This window comes from Sinocyclocheilus rhinocerous, unplaced genomic scaffold, assembly GCF_001515625.1.
Source record: "Sinocyclocheilus rhinocerous isolate Xijiao unplaced genomic scaffold, SAMN03320098_v1.1 scaffold878, whole genome shotgun sequence".
Lineage (NCBI taxonomy): Eukaryota > Metazoa > Chordata > Actinopteri > Cypriniformes > Cyprinidae > Sinocyclocheilus > Sinocyclocheilus rhinocerous.
Genome location: NW_015664312.1, coordinates 873,558 through 896,083, shown reverse-complemented (window position 1 = coordinate 896,083; position 22,526 = coordinate 873,558). Strand labels below are relative to the sequence as shown.

The 22,526-nt window shown below is 37.6% G+C and overlaps 1 protein-coding gene across 4 annotated transcripts in view; it reads right to left on the bottom strand.

The window, feature by feature from the left end:
- Positions 1-22,526, bottom strand: part of usp47 (ubiquitin specific peptidase 47) — a 44,582-nt gene that overhangs the window by 7,218 nt on the left and 14,838 nt on the right. For 3 of the 4 annotated variants that reach the window (XR_001638653.1, XM_016540816.1, XM_016540815.1), the window contains exons 2-23: positions 20,505-20,699; positions 17,394-17,507; positions 15,623-15,776; positions 15,439-15,535; positions 14,651-14,796; positions 14,454-14,533; positions 12,261-12,410; positions 11,430-11,525; positions 11,198-11,350; positions 8,806-8,964; positions 8,577-8,708; positions 7,506-7,582; positions 7,323-7,378; positions 7,079-7,191; positions 6,555-6,659; positions 6,214-6,421; positions 5,903-6,018; positions 5,186-5,305; positions 3,560-4,334; positions 1,679-1,854; positions 1,449-1,529; positions 1,213-1,328 (exon numbers count right to left, since the gene is read on the bottom strand). Coding sequence is in view for 3 of the 4 variants with exons in the window: in XM_016540816.1 (XP_016396302.1) it covers positions 1,213-1,328; positions 1,449-1,529; positions 1,679-1,854; positions 3,560-4,334; positions 5,186-5,305; positions 5,903-6,018; positions 6,214-6,421; positions 6,555-6,659; positions 7,079-7,191; positions 7,323-7,378; positions 7,506-7,582; positions 8,577-8,708; positions 8,806-8,964; positions 11,198-11,350; positions 11,430-11,525; positions 12,261-12,410; positions 14,454-14,533; positions 14,651-14,796; positions 15,439-15,535; positions 15,623-15,776; positions 17,394-17,507; positions 20,505-20,699 (3,419 nt within the window). In the remaining variant the exon portion in view is untranslated. Of the gene's footprint in view, positions 1-1,212; positions 1,329-1,448; positions 1,530-1,678; positions 1,855-3,559; positions 4,335-5,185; positions 5,306-5,902; positions 6,019-6,213; positions 6,422-6,554; positions 6,660-7,078; positions 7,192-7,322; positions 7,379-7,505; positions 7,583-8,576; positions 8,709-8,805; positions 8,965-11,197; positions 11,351-11,429; positions 11,526-12,260; positions 12,411-14,453; positions 14,534-14,650; positions 14,797-15,438; positions 15,536-15,622; positions 15,777-17,393; positions 17,508-17,705; positions 17,764-20,504; positions 20,700-22,526 lie in introns of those variants that run through there. The other variant, XM_016540817.1, reaches the window with a different exon arrangement.

The window sequence follows — 22,526 nt, the reverse complement described above, 5'->3', positions numbered from 1 at the left end:
TTTAATAAATACTATAAAGATGCTTGTTTTAAAGCAGGGGTCCTCAAATAGTCCAGTTATGGACCCCAGCTTGGAATTTTTTTTTAGACATCATTGCTTTGGCTGTCAGGGCCCAATATCTTCATTGAGGACATTTGGAGTGTTTTGGATTTTTTTTCTTTTCCTTTTTACGAAGTACTAATGGTAGGCCTGTCACGATAACAACTTTTTGTTATGCGATATATTGCCCCAGAAATAATTGCGATAAGCGATATTATTGTCATTTTAAAGACCATTTTATGCCACTGAATATATAATCATAATGTAACAGCATAATAATGCAAGAAGGCCTACACACTTCCAAATGACAACAAAAATGTTATTTTTAAGAATATTTAGATCATGGAAATTAAATATCAAAATATTAGATACCTTAAAAAACCTGAATAAATAGTAAATAAACATTTTCTAACAAAAAGTGCAAAGTAACAAGTAGAAAAAAAGAAAAATGCAAAAAAAAAAACTTGTATGGAGATTTTTCCATCTACAGATTTTCCCCTGACCTTCTTTTCTCTGTAAATGAAGGGTGCACACTATTGCTGAAAAACACAATCACTACTTAGAAGTCCGTATGCACAAAGGCACAGATCCCTAAACAAAACCATATCTGCAGATTAAACTTTTTTGTAGAAGCATTTTTAAAATTTGAACTAGCACCTCATGACTAATCTACATTATGTACAAGAAGCTGCAAAAGACACAGGAGCAAGTGGAATGTACAAAACATGGTGACATTAATTTTTAAGTAAATATAATGGGCTATATATTGCGTCACCAAAAATTATTGAGGTCATGTACATATATTGCGCAATAAGTCGATATATTGATTATTGCAACAGGCCTAACTAATGGTACCCAGATCGAAATGTATAACTATTTGAAACAAGCATTGCTGGGAATGAAATTTAGAGACCGGACCTCTCAGAACTCAAAATGATTACCCCTGCTTTAAAGCAATCTATTGTATGAAGTGCCATATAAATAAACATGACGTGACTCGACTGGAGTGCCAAATTGCAGAGCTCGGGTAAACATATCCACATCGCTGTGATCAGATGCTTTTAACTTCTGACGTCTCATGGTTGTCATTTTTGTTGCAAAGAGCGATAAAATCGCTTTAAGTATTTCAGGGCCTTTAGAAGGAAAAATCTAAAATGTTTGATATGGGCTTACCTATCTATACTGAGGTCCAGTTTGCACTGGTCTTTGAGTTGAGGCAGCAACTCCTCCTTAGACTGTCGAACAGTCATTCCCTTAGCGAACACAGTGTCCAAAAGGAACTTACAGGGCTGTCAAAACAAAATACATGTTACATGTGCACAAACATCTTTTTTGGTAAATTTCAGAAAACTCATTCCACTGCAGAATTAACTAAATGCACCTCCATTTTTAAAATTTTTGTCTCTCACCTCTGGATCATTGACTAGCAGCTGGTACACCTTCACCCTGTATTCTCCTTTCTTCAGTGCACGTCCCAATCGAATCGTGATCTGTTCAACGGCAGAGCAGCAGTGCATATAAAAATGCAGTGTGTCATTTATGCTCCTTTAGTGGCGCTAAATGGATTTGCAAGAATAACCAAGCATAGTTGATATTGTATATTAAGCTAGGATAGGAGAAAGTAAAGACAGAATCTCACCTTGTTGTCATCAGAGAAAGAAGAGAGCGTCTCATTAAGCCGCACACTCTCAAACTCCTGGTTGTTGGCATAAACCCGGAAGACCTTAAACTGAGTGGAGGGGACTCCAACAAATGGCTCTAGATTCTGTTTGAATGCTGCCAGTGTGATCCTCTTGTCAACATGGACAAGTAAACCTGAAACAGTCATCATATTACTAACTTTCATGTAATTTTTTCAACAGAAATACATGGCTGATATTTCAGAATTAAATTTTGCTTTTTTTTTTTTAATCAGGGGTTTTGTCAAGGGTACTATTTAGCTGCTTTTCCACTACATATGTGTAGTCAACAACGCAGACTGTCATTCAGCTATCATATACGGATCAGTTCTCTGAGACACCTGACACAAAAACATCAACTAGTTTCTGTTCCTTATTTTTCTTTGTTGGATCAGAATAATGAATGTTTCAACAAATGGAGTTCAGGAATTACTTTATTTTTTTGGCTTCCCATCCAAATTTCTAAAAAAAAAAAATTTTGCTCAAACCAGTCTAAGACAGTTCACTGGCCTTTAGTTTGGTTAGCCTTTAGTTTAAACGTTTGATTCTCTATGGTTTTACTAACATCTGATTAAAAAAAAAGGGGTCAAATCATCCTTAGATTTAGATTTAAACCATAATCTTGTAGTTTTTAAAAATGTTACCATCCAATGGACTAAGGCTGTACAATATTGGAAACAAAACTGGCATTGCAATATTTAGTTTTTCTGTACTATATGTGACCCTGGACCACAAAACCAGTCTTAAGTCGCTGGGGTATATTTGTAGCAATAGCTAAAAATATATTGTATGGGTCAAAATTATCGATTTTTCTTTTATGCCAAAAATCATTAGGATATTAAGTAAAGATAATTTTCCATGACAATATTTTGTAAATTTCCTACTGTGAATATATTAAAACTAAATTTTTTGATTAGCAATATGCATTGCTAAGAACTTCATTTGGACAACTTTAAAGGCGATTTTCTCAATATTTTGATTTGTTTGCACCCTCAGATTCCAGATTTTCAAATAGTTGTATCTCGGTCAAATATTGTCCTATCATAACAAACCATACATCAATGGAAAGCTTATTTATGTATAAGCTTGTATAAGATGTATAAATCTCAATTTTGAAAAATTGACCCTTATGACTGGTTTTGTGGTCCAGGTTCACATATATGATAAAATACAGCAAGTTTCATCTATTGACTTGAAAGGTTATATTTGGAGAAAAAAAAAACGAATCAATCTAGAAAGATTGAGGTGATTTTGTTGGGGAGAATCTGCATAGAAAATAAAACTAATTTTTTTTTTTGAGTGCATATCCTTTGATTTGGGATGAACTTGAAAAATGTACTATTGGAAATGTATTTATAAAATGTTAATTAAACAATTGTATTTTATAGTACACTATAAAATGACAAAACTAATATTTTCATCATTCAAAATTTTAACGACTGTTTAACATAAAATTTTAACATAAAACTGTCAAGCTTTTATATTGACCGTTTGCTAAAGAATAAAAATATGCGCTGCATTATATACACGATATATAAACAAAATTATTATTGTAACATACCTTAACGTGACAGTCAAATTGCAAAGGATGTGATTTAATGAAAAATGCACTGTGTTCATTTAAATCACAGCTTTAACAAAATTATTTTTGCATTAAACCATACCGCAATAACGATTTTAGTTCAATATATAGGGCAGCCCTATAATGGACCAGTGTTACTCAGTTTAAATTTGGTACTTGGCAAGTATTCATTTCAAATGCCACTCTCCTTGTTTTCATTCCACATTTACCCTGACTAAGATCTCCTAAATAAAACAATAATCAATCAGAGAGACTTTACATTTCTGTCCTTCTCCAGATCCGTCCTCCTGAGAGTATGGCTCTGCTTTGAAGTACAGGTACTGGGAGTCAGCTTTTCTCTTGCCGTTCTCATCGTACTCGCTGTCCGTGCCAGAGTCCTCCTCCGCCGTGTCCCACGTTTCCTTCTTCCCCTCGTGTGCTTTGGAGCGCCGGCTGCTGGTGATGCTGTGCGAGTCGAGGCCGTTAGCCAGCGGGAGCGGGCCGCTGTCGGCGTTACACAGCGTGTCGCTGCTGTGGCTGGAGCTCAGGATGTCACTGTCCACCGAGCTGGTGCTGCGGTCGTTATTGGCGTCTGAGTCAGAGCGCTCCTCAGAGGGGAACTGGTTCTCCGTGTCTGAGGCGGCCCGTGTGCAGTTCTCCATCTGGGAAGACTGCGAGGCAGCATCCGGCTCCTGTGCTGGTGACTCAATGTGCTCGAAGTCGCTGTGTTCTGAGCTCTTCTGACTGTCACTGGTGCTGGAGGATTGCTGCTGCTGCTGCTGCTGTTGTTGTAAAGAAAGGTTCTTCAGCTTCTCTGTGCTCTCTTCAAGAATGGCCTCCACTGACTTCCTGCTGCCCTCTGCCCCCTCCAAAGAGTCCTCAGAGTCAGCGTTAGCTTTGGGGCAACTAGTTCTATTGGCCAAAGAGCCTGGCGACTGCTCGGGCAAGGAGACAAACAGTCTGATTGTGTTCCCGTGCCGATCCAGGAGCTTCCACAAAACAGAGTCAGTGAAAACGGCCTGATGATCCGTTGAGTCTGAGCTCTCCACGAAAACCTGAGCATAAACAAGAGCATCTTATAGAAACAGGCAAAATTAAGGGACAATGAAGCAAAAATCTCTCTTTCAAGAAGGATCTTAAACACTTGTTAAACTTTCTCCAGGTTTTGGAACAGAATTGTAAGACACAGGCATGCTCACGATCTGGAGGCCATTTCAAAAAGTAGGTCAGCTAAAGATCGCTAAAAATTGGCAATATATAAGGCAGAACTTAAGCTCACTTAAAGAAAACTTAGAAGTATAATTTCAGTATAAAAACTATTTGACTTTTAGTTTAATTGAGAGTACACTTCAAAGTATACTTTCATAAAATAATAAGTAAACGTTATGCATATAGCTAGTAAATAAACTGTAAGTTTGATAAAACTTGTAAACTAGTTGTGCATTTCAACTCTACTACTGTTAAACTACTCTTAAAGCAAAACTGAAATAGTACTATTACATGTATACCACTAGTACACTGATTTTTACTTAAAATGAACAAAGTATACAAATTTTTTTGTAATGGATTGCATATATATTCAATAACAGAATGCACTGCAATGGGCTCTGAAAAAAATCAAAAAATGTTTCAAAATTATAAAAACTATTTTAGCAAATATTTTTGAGTGTCATGTATTTTGCACTAAGAGTATATAATAAGAGGGATAGTTACATCTCTTGTATACCTTATTGGAGGAGTGAGAATTGTATGCCATGCATGATAGTTGTTTATAAACTGTTTACAAAGAACATTTCAAAACCAGCCATGTTCTCCTTTGGTCAGGAGGCAGCTGACCATGTATACAGTGAGGCAGCTCACTAAGTTTTAGAAAAGAGCATTTAAAGTAAGTGTTATGCAAGTTAACCTTGTTACTCCTGAAGAAACCCTCTGCTTTCAGAGTCTTGTTGGGCACGTAAAGAAGCCGAAGGTCATTATAGCAGCGCTCTAAGACGACACGCATCGTCTCCGCACAAAGCCCCGTGGCCTGAAAATACACAAGGTGACCAGACGTGAGATGGAAGCAGACATCTGTTTCAACAGTCTTTGACACTTTCCACAAATAGGGAACAAAACAGTGCTTGAAACACCCTAAAATATATATATTTGGCATGTGTTTTTAAAGTATAAAAAAAACACTATACAATTAAGATAAATATTAATTTAAAATTAAATAAGCATTCCAAATATACATGAAAATGTAAATAAAATATTTGAAAAACATACAAGAAAGTACAAAAAAAAAAAAAAAAAAGTCAAGGCTTTCAGATTTTGCCTGTAAGTGAAGAAAAGGTCATCTTTGGTAATGCAAAAAAAAAAAAAGACTTGTAATATCACTTTTACATATGTAAAAATTGTGACACTGCTGTATGGTTATTTTAAGGTGGGACTTTAGAAATTAAGAGTTAGATAATAGTTTATCTACCATATCTAATTGTTTTTTCTCTAAAGGACATTGGACTTGGGCGCTCGATGCATAAAAAAAAGAAAAAGAATAATGGGACAATTTTTAACCCTATTCATGGACATTGCCCTTTATAGAATAACAGAGCAGTGTATTCACTCAAAAACTGAGATTCTGTACCTGTGCAATGAGTTGCTTGAACTCTGTAATAGTCTGGTTGAGATAAGCCCTGACACTGACTGGAGCAGCAATAGACTCACTCTTCAGATCCACCACATGGACCTTCACCATCACCTCTGCAATGAACACACAAACATAGTCAGCAGTTTACGGTTAGGCCATTTTGAAAGGATATTTGGTCAACCATAATGAGAACTGTAGAAATCAAAGGACAGCAAAATAATTATGTATTTATGTTTTTTTTTTTTTGGGGTATCTTGATTGCATACTTTAAGTAAGAGTATATTGCAAACGTTCTGCTCAGTAGATACCTCCAGGTTTGTAGGGCTGGAACACTTGGTCAGGCCTGCGGATCTCCAGGAGCAGGTCAAACATGTATGAAGATTTCACCCCGCCGAGCAGCAGACCCATAGGCATGTCTTCCTCCCCTTCATACGAACGTTCTAGATATTCGTGAAATTCATCATATTTGACCAATCGACAGCAGTCCAGTGGCACCACTCCCTCAAGATCCATCAGCTGATCACCCAGAGGACAATCACACAATGCACCCAGACAAACACAAGGAAACAATCAGTGATAAATTAAGAGACACTTAGGCAATCTGATGCAGAGGTGAAATATAACTTTATTTTGCACTGGCCCTACTCACCTTGTATGCCATTTCTGTTGCTTCTCCGAGAGTTTTGTCCTTGTGAACCTCTAGCTTATTCTCCACCATCATCATTTTCACTGGATGCATGCAGAATAGCTTGATCTAATGGAATATGACAGAATAATAAGGCTCTATTCTAAACACAGACTCTGTCTACACAGGTCTTTTAAGGCATCAACCTAAACATCAAGAAACCTCATAATGGTCAATAAAGCGCACCACACAAAGTCAGGATTTTCCTGTAAAACATACTCCAATATGTCTTATTTACAACTTAGAAAAATACTTTTTACAGTACAAAATTTTTATCTGTATTTCCTTTGACCCTAACCACCATCAAATTTTTGTGGCTTAACACATGTAATGTTGCCTTAAATTATACCTAATTTAGGTCAAATTCTGTTGCGCACTGCTTGGAACAGCTTTTGCATTAAAAGTGCACCTGTAATGCCTAAAATGCTGTCTATGTAGGCAGCTCATTAGGGTTTGGAACAGAGTCCAAATCTCTTCATGCAGTTTACCTTGCATGTGTTGCGCTCAATCTCTCTTTGCCTCTTCTCCTGTTCTTCAGACTCTTTCTCTCGCTGCATCAGTCTCTTTATGTGCTCTGGGAAGTCCTCCACTTCCAGGAATTCTGCAAACACACACAGAGTCTATTACATTCCAGAATCTCAGAGAGGGACCGAGATCACTGGGAATGTTTTCTGATACTGAGAAAATTAATTCATTAACAACATCCAATCCATGTAAATTTCCACTTCTTACTTGCATTCCTGGAGGGGTCTTTTAGTCTGTACATGAGCATATATGCATTTGTAGAGCTGTTGGGGCGTAAAAGTAGAAGATTTTATCAAAATGGGCATTATAGCATACTTTACATTATAATGCGTTTTACAATGGTCTTATATGGCATCTCAGAGATCACAAATGTAAGGAGGCTTCACACACCTGGCAAAGGCACTGGAGTAATAGCCTCTGCTCCCTGAGGATCCGCCATATGTCTTCCGGATGTCATCCTGCGTGATCTGGAATGCACACATGATGGTGACAACACAAATTACAACCCTGTATTACAACCCTCCAACCCTGTACTATTCTCTTTCTGTACAAACAAAAATTTAGAATAAATTTACATTGTCAAGCAGCAAAAGGGACACAAATAAAGAAAAGTAATGCATAGTTGAAAGATTGTACGAAATGCCCTTAAATAGAGATGACTTGGGTGTGTTTTAGGCAAATGACTAACCTCGGGCACGTGGTTGCTTATTTAGAACAATTTAAATTCATTAACGTTAGAATTACGTTAACAAATCTGTTGATTTTTTCGTGAAAAGTTCTCCTCTGTGTGTGTGTGTGTGTGTATTAGGCTGCATTATTAGGCTGTGACTCATATTATTTGTGTGTTGCTGTCTGCTCAGCTACCTCCCTACCTACCCAATAAATCAGTGTGAATATCTGCCTGCTAAATTTATTAATGTAACTTTTCAATCGACAATGATGTCCTTTAGCACAGTATTCTAACTAGTGGTCGACCGATATATCGCCAAGGCCAATATATCGGCCGATATTTGACCTTTGTTTAAAATATCGGCATTGGCCGATAAGTTTTCCTGTTTGGCCGTTGTGTTCGAGGCGGGACTTTTATTTTGACGGCGCTGAGAACGGCAGCGCCTGGGCACACAGTGCTCACATTCTCCCTCTTGTTCGCTGTTGTCGTTAACAGTTCTGTCTAAATACAGATAAAAGTCTGTCTAATAATCAGATAGAACGGTTAAACAAAAGAATTAAAATGTATACAAAAAGTCTTGTAATGACAGCTTTTATATTATTAGTAATAGAAAGGCAAACATTATAATACTTTCTTCTTTTTCGTGAAAAGTTCTCCTCTGTGTGTGTGTGTGTGCGTGTGTGTGTGTGTATATATGTATATGAATAATCCACACAATTATTAGTGAATGAGACCCAATATTTTCCTTTCGGTGTGAAATATTCCTTTAAGACTGATGGTAGCTGGCTGACCTTGCTGACGTGCTGGTCATTGAAGCTGTACCATTGGCTGTCACTGAAGGACTTGATGCAGGCGTAGTAGTGCCCACCTGCAGCACTCCCAGAATGCACCATGACTGAGAAGAGTTCAAAGGTCAAGGAGCTCTATAAAGGAGACAAGAAAAAGCATGTTCATTCATCTTTCATCTTCTATAGTTCAATACGTCTTCAGCGTTTGGGTTCAGAGAGGACATGAGGTGACCTTTGGTTTGAGCACCCGCTCTGTGCTGCTGGTGTTATCCAGACAGATGCCCTCGTCCACGGCATCATCCGTGGAGAAATCATTGCTCATCTGGTCACTGTGGCAGCTTCCTTCATTCTCCGCCCCACTGTCAGTGCAGCTCTCTGTCTGAGGTGATTTCTGCAGAGTCAAAACATGTAATTAATTAATGCATCAAAATTATGTGTGATGTTCAAAACTACATGCTTTCGAAACCCACTAATCAGTGGTGACCTACTGGCCTAAGGAAGCACTGAACAATAAGACTATTAGACACGTGCATTAGGGAGCATTCACACAGGAAATGTCTTTTTGTGTACAAAAACAATGGGCAGACTGCAAAAGAACTGAACTATTTGATCTTGACAAGCATTCTTAAAAAAGCAATGCTCACAGTATAAGATGCTAAAAAAAAATCATCTTAAACTAGCTTATTACACTAAGTCTGTTCTCGGCTAGGGATAAGAATCATAAGAAACGTAAACAATTTTTTAATGATTCAAGTTTTCTATAATGATTCTTTTAAACAGAATCAAATAATTAGAAATGAGAAATGTGACTCTTATAAAACTTGCTGCCCTCATCAGTCTGTTGCCAAATGTTGAGATCAAGTCAAGTTTATTAGTAGTGTTTTTTACAATACACATTGTTTCAAAGCAGCTTTACAGAAAACCATGATGTTAATGTTTTTAATATCTCAATATCTTCAAGTCACATTTAGCAGATCAGAGCTGGGTGATAATATAGATTACATTTTGTGACGATAAGCGCAATCAAGCAGTTGAGATATTCTATACACTACATCCCACCATGAGTATTCTGTATGTATGCAAATAAAGCTGGACATACTTATATATCCAACTTTATATACAGAGCTGGGCGATAAAAGTTACATTTTTTGACAAAATTAAGATACCAGGCAGTTGAGACTTGCTATATAGTATATATCGCTTTATGTGAGTGTATGCAATCCAACTTTTAAAGGGTCATACTAAACTATTTTAACAAAACTGTTTGTGTTGCACATCATAAAGGACTATGTTCTGTTAGTAGGAGAAAACTGGTTAATTCTGAGCTATTTTTTTTTGTCTTCCAGGTTTAAAATCAACATTGTGCTGACATCACAGGTAGTGACGTGGCAAATGACTGTAGTACTTTGATGACGCATCGGTGTCACAGTTATTCATGAGACTGCATGTTCTTATGCTATGAGAAGCCGGTCCTTACAGCTCATTGATATAACCATTTAAACAGCTTATATAAATAAGCCTTAAAAGTATTTAAATATGCAACAGCATGCTCACATATATTTCCAATGCGGAGTACAAATGCAAATGGCTGTGAATTAAATTATAGCGGTCACAGCGTATGTGTTTGTTTGTGTAATGTACAGTGAGTGAGCTTACAAAACCATTTAAAATCTACATTCATTTTGTTGCATGTAATAGTGAATTGCAGCGTGCATTTGGGAAATCTTTAATGCTTTTAACTCAATGAGAGTGAAATAAAACTGGCTGAATCCGAGGACTATGTTATGCTATCTGTCTCCCCTCTTCCCCTCCACTCCGTACAGGGCCGGACTGGGACGCAATTTCAGGCTGGGAAATCTCACATTCATATAAGCCATCCTAAACACCTACAGCAAATTCTAAAAACCACAGACAACCCTATTATTTATATGGCCATCACATAAAAATGTCTAAATCCTTAGTCTGGGGCCGTGGAAAATAATTAAAGGTTGTCTCTTGAACTGCACCTTCACTTCCCTTTTCTTCATTTTCCCCAATATCTCGGTCTCATCCTTTTTTTTCCTTGTACCCGTCACCTTATCACCAGCAGGTCTACTGTTATGAACAGAACTGTGTCCACCTTGATGCAAAACAACCACCTCTTTGCAATTCGTAAGCACAGAATGTTGTTATTTATCTTAAAATTACTAAAATACCCTAGATTTAACAAACCTATATTTCATACAAATATATTAAAACACATTTTCTAAAGTGCCTAAATGTCAGAATTAGTAGGCGACATTTATTGAAAAATCATAATACTGAACATACTATTGCATTATTAGGCTGTGACTCATATTATTTGTGTGTTGCGGTCTGCTCTAGCTACCTCCCTACCTACCCAATAAATCAGTGTGAATATCTGCCTGCTAAATTTATTAATGTAACTTTTCAATCGATAATGATGTCCTTTAGCACAGTATTCTAACTGATGATAATAATGGGGTGCTCCTAACAGGAGCTAGCAGTTTAATACTCAATAAGGCAGATGTGTAAATAGGGCAGATGAGATCACAGTTCATTAATTATGGACTCAATAAGGATACGAGCACTCAAAGAAAAGAGAGCATAAAGCTGCATCTTACCTCGTCCTCAACATCGATGAAGGGGCTCATGTCCAGCTCCTCTGGGAAGGTCATGCGGTCATTGAGTTTAATGCGGTGCATAGTGGTGTAATCAAAGTCGAAGCGTTTCAGCTGCAGAGTCAGCAGATATGGGAAATGGAGGAATCTCAAGCCCTGGAGACAAAAAAAGCACCGCATCAGAAACTGAAATGTGGTACAGGACTTCACAATCATCGTCTGCGATCTGAATCACCTTGCGGGCGTCACATTTCTTTTTGCAGCGCTCGCAGAAGTATTGGTTGGGACCGTCGAGAGTCTCAGGCTGGATGAAGGCTTGCAGGGCTTCTTCCTGTTCGACATAAAATCAGTGGACGAGGACAAACATGTCGATCAAAAGTTCAATGAGTTCGCCACCAAAGAACTATTTAGACAATGGTTTCAGACTAAGTGCCGTTTTTTGCTCCACTTCATTTGGACATTGCATTTGACATTTAGCACCAGTGCTGTCATCGTTAACTAAAACTATTAACCACCGTTTTCATTAACTGAAATAAAAAATAAAACATCAGATGAAAAACTGATCAAAAATCTAAATGTTAGGTTAAACTGCCTTGGCTACAAAAAAAGTTTAGGTACTAAAACTAGTAAAACTGAAATAAAAATAAATTAAAACTAAACAGAAATGTTTAAAACAAAAACTAATAAAAATGACAGAATCATATAAAATTAAAACGGAAACAAATAAATAATTCAAAATATAAACAGATAGCTTAATACTATATAAATAATTTAAAATAACACTATTTAGCACTTTGGATGACAATCACTTATAAATATTTTCTGACTGGCTATGGACTCTTTCTTTTTTTTAAGACCAATGTACAATAGTAGCTCAGCATATAGCAGTCATATTTCAATTTCAAACAGTAATAAAATCAACAAACTGTGAATTCTGTGGGCATATAAATCAATTACAATTTAAAAAAAAAAACTTTAAAAGCTTAAAAATGGCTTAATACTGCATCTGCTAGTTAGCTATACTGCAACAGCTACACAAAATGATCATAATGACAGCCGGACGCACCACGCTGCCAAAAGCCTGGCTGGCCCCGAAGGGCCTGATGACCAGAGGGATGTCTAAGTACGTGTCAATCCTCCAGCTCTCATAGCCACACTCCAAACAACGCACATAGTCTTTCAGTTTGCCCTGGTAAAGCTGGTTGATCAGGTCAGCCTGGAAAAAAACAAAACAAAAGACAGTACATCAAAATACTTTGCATACACCACTAATCACAAAAAAAACTGTTCAGTAAACACCCATACATTTAGAATGACACTTACAGTTGGTCTAAAAGTCTGAGACCATTTATAAAAGGAAAAATTTCATTCAATTAGAACTTTTGTTTTCCTATTATAGATGACATTATTAGCAAAATTTAGGTGAATGAAAATTAGCCCATTATTTACTCGCCCTCAAGTCATCCTAGGCGTATATGACTTCCTTCTTTCAGATGAATCCAATCGGAGTTATATTAAAAATTGTCTTTGATCTTCCAAGCTGTTTAATGGCAGTCAGCAGGTGTTGCAGTTCATCAGTTCAAAAGAAGTGAAATAAAGCGCATCCATCCATAATAAAAAGTGCCTCACATGGCTCCGGGGGGTGAACAAAAGCCTCCGGTAGCGAATCGATGCGTTTTTGTAAGAAAAATATCCATATTCAAAATGTAATAATCTCTTTAATCTAGCTTGCGCCAACAGTTGTACACGGAAGCAGCTCCGGGAGGATGCCGTAAGATGTCGCCGTTGCGCATGCGCCAATGGGTCTCGTGAAAACCAACGTTTGTTAACAGGATCAAAGGAAGCAAAGTTTCCTTACTTTAGCAAAGGAAAACCAGTCTCCTCTTGGCTTATATCGAAATCCTCTGACATTTTTCTTTACAAATCCTCGTTTTGTACTTCTAATAAGTGACCGGTGTTTTGTTTTGATCTCTCCCCTGCGCTTCCGCGTTCGTCACTTCTGAGCGGCGCATGCACAACGTCGACGTCCTACGTCATCCGCCCGGAGTTGCTTCCGTGTTCAACAGTGAGCGCAAGCTAGATTAAATTGATTATTACGTTTTAAATATGGTTATTTTTCTTACACAAATGCATTGCTTCGGAGCCATGTGGAGTACTTTTTATGATGGATTTATGCACTTTTTTGGGGCTTCAAAATCCCCATTTCCTGCCATTACAAAGCTTGGACAGCGCCGCTGACTGCCATTAAACAGCTTGGAAGATCAAAGACAATTTTTAATATAACTCCCGACTGGATTCGTCTGAAAGAAGAAAGTCATATACACCTAGGATGCTTTGAGGCTGAGTAATTCATGGGCTAATTTTCATTTTTGGGTGAACATTCCTTTAATTCCTCTCATGCAGGCACAGAACGCACATGCTAGTTTGCAGTCGGTTGTAGTCTGTGCAGTGTTTTTAGTCCAGACGAAACCGATGCAAAGCAACAATACTGTCGGCTTTCATTGCAGCTAGTTCTTTGAAGTCGGCTTGGTGTGCCCCGGGCTTTATCTGAGCATTCCAACACACAAACATCATAACAAGACCGTCTGAATAAAAGTGAAGGCCAATTGAATAAGCATGATTCATAATCGAAAATTATAAGCAAAAGCTGCTTGTTTACAGTTTACATATATGCAGTCTTAGTTCCGGTTTCCCTTTTTTATTGATGTATCCAGAATACTGCCACCTGCTGGTATGAAGAGTTATTTCCTCTTATACAGGGCAGTTGGCTGTTGGCTGGGTTTAGTCTTTGTCATATATTAAGCACAACTTTTTGTCCCAGATGCAGGCGATACCACAGTCAGCTTTCATTGCCGCTAGTCACGGCCTTAACCTTTGGACCCCTCTATAAACTCAAAGAGAAATCCCAAACAAGAAGTTGAGACATGTGTTCAGCTGAACAACAAGTTTTGCTGACTTACTGGCACACAAACAGGATTTGAATTTTTTTTTCTACCCCAAAGTCTTACAGCCCCAGCTTAGAAGAGAACAATGAGCTGAGTGTAGAAAAATGCAAACCTCTTCAGTGCGTGGCCCCTGACCCAACCCACCAGCCCAGACTAAGATGCTGTTTACACAAAACTCTATCAGAAAAAGCTTCGAACTGCCTATAAAAATTCTTCTTATTTTACTCAACACTGGGACTTGTGTCCTAGTCTACAGATCTCACTGGTTGTGGATTAGCATCATGTTATGAGGAGGCGGGGCTTGCATCACATACCTGCTCGGTCTGTTTCCACTTCTGCTCTAGTGCATCAAACATGACTCTGCAAAGCTCCTGGACGTCGTGCTGCTGCCAGGCTGCAAAACAAACAAGGTAAAGAGTTTCACAGTAATCAAGACTCCTCCTGCTATCTGATAACAGCAATGCTAATGTGGGTAAAGTTTCCCAAAGGGTCATTAAGTGACGCCTTGTACCCTCACTGCTGTCCCAGCCAAAGCTGCGGGTCACGTCTGTGGTCTCGATGGCGCGCTTCTTACTGGTCTGCAGAAGCACAAACAGCCTCTGAAGCTGGTACGGAATACTGTTGACCGGATCCTCCTCAGACTCCTCAAACTCCCAGCTGGTGTAGAAAGATTAAAAACAGTGTTGGAGGTAACAGTTGAAGAACGTACAATAATGGAGGCAGCACACACTAAAAAACAATTCCAATGTTTATAAAAATATAAAAGGCCTGCAAGATAAAAGTGACTCTGTTCTGAGCATTTTCTAGAAAAGTAACTAAAACAAGTAACTAATTTACAACAACACTCCCCAAAACTGTTGAACAATAATAATAATGACAATAAAATGGAAAATTCAAATTAACCACATGAATGCAATTATTTTTTATTATGTAGTAATCGTTAGGGCTAGGCAAATTTTTAATATGCTCAAAATATCAATGATTTTGTAAACAAAAATAAAATTAGGCAACATTTTAATGCACTTTTTATTTGGCTAGAAAGATTCTTAAATTCAGTGTCATTAAGTCAGTTTCACAATCCCTCCTTATCTTGAACTTTGTAAGCATGAGAGCATTAAGATGTTTTAATAATGTATTTGATGTAAATTCCAATCCCAAAAATGGCATTAGAGTTTCTGAATTTATCTGTTCAAAACTGATTTAATACATTTTTGCATTAATGGTTGCAGGCACTCTTGCTGCATGTTGCTTAAATCTTGTTCAAGTTATCCCAATAAACCTGACACTCAGACTACTTACTTGTAGAGTGCATTCCTGAACTCAGGGGTCATGAACAGGGTCTGCAGGAGGCTGTTCAGGTAACAGGTCATTGCTTGGTTGACCAAACCAACATAACCTTGAAAACAGAGGACACAAGACAAATAAATCTATGTGGCAAAGTTGGCATGTTCTTCATGACCAATGCATGTTAAAGGAGGGATACCTGTGTCTGATTTGTTAAGTATGGAGGAGTACGAGTAACTGGGGCTGCTATAGTCACTGCTACAGCCCACAGTTCCGTCCCGCGGTAAGGGTCCAATGAAGCGATCCTGAGAGCTGTCTTCAAGACCACTGCTGTCCGCTGTGCCAGATTCATCCTGTAAGAGAGTTACACATGAATAATGCTAAACACACAATGTTCACCATCTAGTATGCCTGACACAATTAAGATCCCATCCCTCAAGGATATCAAGTTAACACTCATTCTTTTATCAAAATTCTTTTTCTTATGATATTGCATTCATATTATGTGGTATCCTTAATTTCTACTGGAAATAAATAGGTCAGGAACCCACAAGGTAACAACCTAAACTGGATTCCATAAACAGTGGGAATGAAGATGTGAAACTAAGTTCAAGTCCAAATTTCTTCCCCCCACTTGAAGCATTCTTTGCACTTTTGTGCAATATAAATACATAAATAAAGACGATAGAATGAAAGACAAACAGAATGAATTAATGATAGAATGAATTATATATAAACAGATTTTACCCCTTACTTAAACTTTCTTTGCATTTTTGTCTAATATATAAATAAAGATGATAGAATGAGAGAACGAGACAATGATTAGATAATAGATGGGTCATTAAATAATTAGAACTATACAGATAGAGCGACAGAAATACAGATAGAATGACAGAATGATAGAATGATGGGTAGTGAGAAAAACAGATAGATAGATAGATAGATAAGACAGACAGAACATTAAACAAATAAAACTATAGATAGATTATAGATAGAACATTAGTTAAAAAGAACTATATAGATAGAACTACAAAACGATAGATAGACAGAATGATAGCTAGATAGATAGACATAAAGACAGATGGAATTAGCAAACGAACAAACAAATAATAGACAACAAGTGACAGAACAGACAACAGACAGAAACAACAACAGATGAAATGAACGAAAGACTGATAGAACGAATGAACAAATGAGTGATAGAACAAATGAAAGATTGATTTTTTTTATTTTTATGAATATTTGTTTCTTTTATTTTATTTTTTTAACCCAGTTAAACTGCTGATATAGTGACTCACTGAAGCGATCTGAGGCTGCTCCCCGTCCTTCATTCTTTGCACTTTTGTGCAATATAAATACATAAATAAAGACGATAGAATGAAAGACAAACAGAATGAATTAATGATAGAATGAATTATATATAAACAGATTTTACCCCTTACTTAAACTTTCTTTGCATTTTTGTCTAATATATAAATAAAGATGATAGAATGAGAGAACGAGACAATGATTAGATAATAGATGGGTCATTAAATAATTAGAACTATACAGATAGAGCGACAGAAATACAGATAGAATGACAGAATGATAGAATGATGGGTAGTGAGAAAAACAGATAGATAGATAGATAGATAAGACAGACAGAACATTAAACAAATAAAACTATAGATAGATTATAGATAGAACATTAGTTAAAAAGAACTATATAGATAGAACTACAAAACGATAGATAGACAGAACGATAGCTAGATAGATAGACATAAAGACAGATGGAATTAGCAAACGAACAAACAAATAATAGACAACAAATGACAGAACAAACAACAGATGAAATGAACGAAAGACTGATAGAACGAATGAACAAATGAGTGATAGAACAAATGAAAGATTGATTTTTTTTATTTTTATGAATATTTGTTTCTTTTATTTTATTTTTTTAACCCAGTTAAACTGCTGATATAGTGACTCACTGAAGCGATCTGAGGCTGCTCCCCGTCCTTGTCCGTAAGCTGCAGGAAATTTCTTTTCCCCGCCTCAAAACCGGACAACACCAGGGACATCTCACTGGCCTGGTCCAGAGGAGCCTTCAGGTGTAGAGTTGAGACAGAAGGGGAAAAAAGAGAAATTAGCATGGATGAAGAAAGAGAGGTAGTGAAAAACAATCAGTACAACAAATGACAATGTGAGACATAATGCTGTCTGGAACAATGCAAAGAGCAAGTCCAACCATGCAGAAATACTGCAAAATGTCTCAAAAGACCTTCAGAGAGAAAATAATCAACCTGATGTACTGCAGATAACCCACATCTCATCCCAGCATTCAGTTAGTGTGAAAGAAAAGCCTGTGCTACCTGAGGGACAACATGTACTAGCAAATTAGCAACAGGTCTGGACGTACTAATGTTCCTCTGGAGGGGGAGAGCAGAAACAGGCCTTAATCCACTGACCTACTCTGAGAGTTACCTGCAGCTACAGGCTCTGTGCTGGGTCAGCGCTGGGATTAACACACAATTAGATGGAGAATGGAGCAGAGTCCATGACACATCTCCATCTAATCATAGCGCTGCAGAGGTGTGGTAAAAACATGGCTCTGTCACTGTCGGTGTAACTTCAGGTGTGCATTAAGCTCATCATTAATATAAATTATATTATAAATTGTTTGCAGTCTGGATGAGGCGAAGCTAGTTGCCAAAAGTCACAGTCACTCTGCAGATTTTGTACAAAGTTGACATATTTCACAGAAAATCGTGCAGTGTGCGATGGGCACAGACTCTGGTTTTTAAGCTTCAGACTCTGACTCTTATCCAGGCAGAGGAGATCAAACATGTATGATATTTTGAGTCGATTTTAAGACGCATTGTTTTCATTTGTAATATGTCTCCAAGCAATGAGTAGCATGTTTCTGAGTTTGTCGTGTTCGGATCAACTTGTACGTCTGTTATTGTGTGATCCTCAGTTGTTTAGCGTAATTGTTTTATTATCTGTTACGATTTTAAAAGTAATTTAATGTATTCTAGCTTTAAGTAACCAGAACTCAACAAGCTATTGGGAGCAATTTCAGCTTGGGTTTGGCCTTACAGTAGTGGTCGGGTTAAGTTTCAAAAACCAACGCAGATCTCCAGTACACCAAACAATTCAAACCTCTAGTATATGTGAATTATTAACTCATAAGCAGAGCATATTCATTAATTATTACTACTTGGGTGAAGTTGTAAATAAAACAAAGATTACTGAATTGTTTCTTAACCCTTTCACACATCAGTTTAAAATATTCTAGCTGAGCCCCCAGCGTGAGTTTTCTTTAGGCGACCTTTATTTTAGAATGCATTGCCTTATTGTTTCCATGGCGACACGTCAGGCTTGTCATGTTACACACCGCACACACAATAGCTGTGAATGAGTGATGTAAACGTCGTGTTAATTATATTATGAAATTTCTGATATTCGGATTCTCAAATATGAACAAGAATAGAGTAAACTTATATTAAACTTAAATCATATCAATAAAACATGTCATCAAATTATATTTGTAAGGATCGCTATTGCCACTTCACTATACATCAGTGTGTATTTAACAAACTATCTTCAAATGTATATTTTGCTAATACTTGCGTGTATTTAAATGTCTGAAACTGAAATATGCCAAGCGCTGTGTAAGCAGTTGATCATGTGACGTGCTGAACGTTCTAATCACACCGGTGTGATCGTACACTTCAATTTTGTCAGATTTGTCAATTGCCCGATCGGGCCACTGCAGCGTCATCACGACATTTTATCATTTGCATGTGTTTTTAAGACTTGTTAATTTAAAAATTCAAGCGATTAAAAAGCATTTGGGCGCGAAAGACAACTCGTTTCAGTACTCGCGCGATGTGTTCTGTGTGAACAGCGCGCGCACAGACAGCCGCGTCTCTGACACGTGCGAGCCGCCTGAACGGGCAAATACATACAAAAGTATGTCAAAATACCCGTCCTGGCAAGTAACTTTGTAGCTTTAACAATGATTAATCTATATTGAATTTATACACTGGAGTACAGATGCACCGATCTACCGGACATTTTTTGATTTATTTCAGACTATCTTCTGTTCCATGCTTGCACACAAACTGCACTGCAATCATTTTCCCAATGGCCATTTGTGTGGAAATATTACGCTATTATTGTACTTAGTCTGTAAACGGCCACTAACAGAGGCCAGAGATGCTGAAGACGGACACAAAGAGGAGAAAATAGCCTACTGTAGCAGGCCAAGATCACTGTTCACGATGCGTGAAATATAGGAAGAAAATCCAAACATTGAATTTTATATGAATGTGTTTCTGAGGGGAACGGAACTGACTGTATTCAGAAATGGCGTTTTCTTTTCATTTTGTCTCTGTATGATGCATTTAAATTAGTGTTAATACCCGCAGCGCTGCTGTGTTTACAGCAGTAACCAAGGAAACGCTGTATTACTGTACCATAAGCGCCGCCTGCTGTCAGAGAGTGAATCTGCGTCTCATTCAGCCCACCTGCTGTTTCTGTTTCATACAGATGTTTTATGTAGCATAATTTCACAAAGCTTAAGGCAGGTTATTCTGTTTTTGCTTCAGATTTTGAAACTATACAGTCTAATATAAATCAAACATTGCACTTTTTTTCAATTCATGATTAAAATGCAGTGGTTGCCTGTAACTTCAAATGGCTATGAAAAATCAAGGTGCAACACAGAGTGAAGAATATGCAGATGTTATTTTATATGTGATTTTGGCCGACCGGCCAGTGGTTCAAAATCCTTAGCGTTGATCCCTGCTGTTGTATATTTACTTTTTTTGATCAAATAAATGCAGCCTAGGTGAACATTAGAAAATTCTTTTAAAAACATACAAAATCTTACCGACATTAACATTTTGAATGGTAGTGTTAATAAATATATGTATATTAACACATTATGGCTATATTAATTCTGAAAACATTACATACATTACATTTTCTTTATGCACAATAAAAATCATTTTTTCTTTTGATTTTTGCGGTGAAAGATGACATGTTTTGGAGTAATCGAACTAGAGTTTTGGCGTGTTTTAAGGAAGGACTCTCACCATGTTGCCAGTGTTAGCCCACGCCAGGCAGAAAGTGCCGTTCACATATCCAGCCTTGTGAGCCACATCCTCGTAGAGTTTGTTGACGGTGGTGGAGGCGGGCAGGTTGAGCGTCAGCCTCTCATTGACGGTCTTGGCATTGGTGGTGTCCTGCACTATACACAGCACTCTCGGCTCCTCCGCTGCACTTCCAATCTGTAAATGCACAAGCACATAATGTGAGATTTGTTAAGTTTACTTCAACCAAACACACACATGAGTTTGAGCTCAGCTCCAGTGCTAAAATTTTCCTCAGATATGACGGAAAAAAGCAGTAGACAAGCAAATGTGCAACAGTCTTCTTGTGCCATGCAATTTCATCAGAGAACTGACAAATCGTAGAGTTACGCAACGTCCAGGAAGACACAGTAAGCTAGGAATTATGTACATATATAATACAAAGCTACTTAGGTTAGATTTCTGCAATCCACCATGAACAAATCAAGGTTAAACAAGAATAAAAGCATAACCATGTCTGTGAGCAAGCCTGACTAATAAATCAATAAATATAATGTGTTTAAACAGTAAACGTTCATATTATTAAACAGTGTTAAATGTAACTGCAAAACTGGCTCAGAAAAGTGAAGTTTTGGCTTAAGTGTTCAAATGAGGCCACAGTATGCAGTCAAGGCCATAATGCCGACTCCATGACTGGTGGTGGTTGGTTAAGTGCAGGTGTTGTTTACAAAGCAAAGCCATGGTCTTTTCATACGCTGTCTGAGCGTCTGCTAAAGAACTGATCGTGTTACCAAAAGTGCTGAATGAGGATTCCAAGAATGATGACAGCAAAACATTTCTACGTGCATTTTTGAAAAGCATTGAAAATAACATGAGCAGACTGTTTCAAGGGTGCTTTTGATTATTTTGAATTAATATGGATTACTTTCTAAATACATACTTTTATCAAATAAAAGAAAGATAATTTTTCATCATTTTACTTATTGGTTTTTAAAATTTGATTGCCTTTTATAGCTTGGACAGTGGTGATTTCAATAATGTTGTATGAAGGAAACAGTCCAATTAACTACAAAATTTCCTATGTAACACTCACTTTGACAATCTAATCCAAGTCCCAATGAATAAAATCAAGTCTCTACCTACATTTTTTTTTTTTTACTTTAACCACTTTACAGAAAATTTAATTTTTTACACTACATACTCAAATTCCCAGCTTCCAGCAAAATATAAAGGCCAGGACACACCAAGCCGACGGTGGGCCGTTGGCGAGCGATGGTCGGGCTAGTTTGTTTGGTGTTCCACTCGTCGGCTCTCGTCGGGCTCACGTTGGCGGCAGTTTGTCCGATTCAACATGTTGAATCGGCGTCGGGGCCGTCGGGACTGTCGGCGCGAGTGAGAGCTCTGATTGGATGTTCAGTTTAGCGAACGAGTCAGTGCCCGAGAATTAAAGCGAAAGTGATGAAAACAAGCACGTAAATGAAGGCGGTAAAGACAGAAGGCTGTTTAAATGTTACGTGATCTTTCCCAATCATTCTAATACGCGGCTTTATTTTGCCGTCGGCTGTAGTCTGTGCGGTGTGTTCGAGCGCAGCTTTTTGGTTCGACGCTGCCGACGCGAGGCGACAACACCGTCGGCTTTCATCGCCGCTAGTTCTTTGAAGTCGGCTTGGTGTGTCCAGGCCTTAACTATCTGGGCGAATCTTGTCAAGCCTATCAAGAAAAACCTGGGGAATATTTCACTCTAAAATAAAAATAAAAAAATAATATTTTAATATTTATATATTTTAAATATTTTATTTTGCATACAACAATAATGACCAGATTTATTTTTATTTTATTTATTTAGATTTTTTTTTAACCATTTAATTATTTTTACACTACAAATTCCCATCTGCCTGTAATAGTGTCTTGCCCTCAGCTTTCCCTCAAATCAGCTGATTTTTTCCTGACGTCTTCATTTGAGAGTTAGTGTCAAATGAATCACCATGCTGTAAACACACACACACACACACACACACACACATG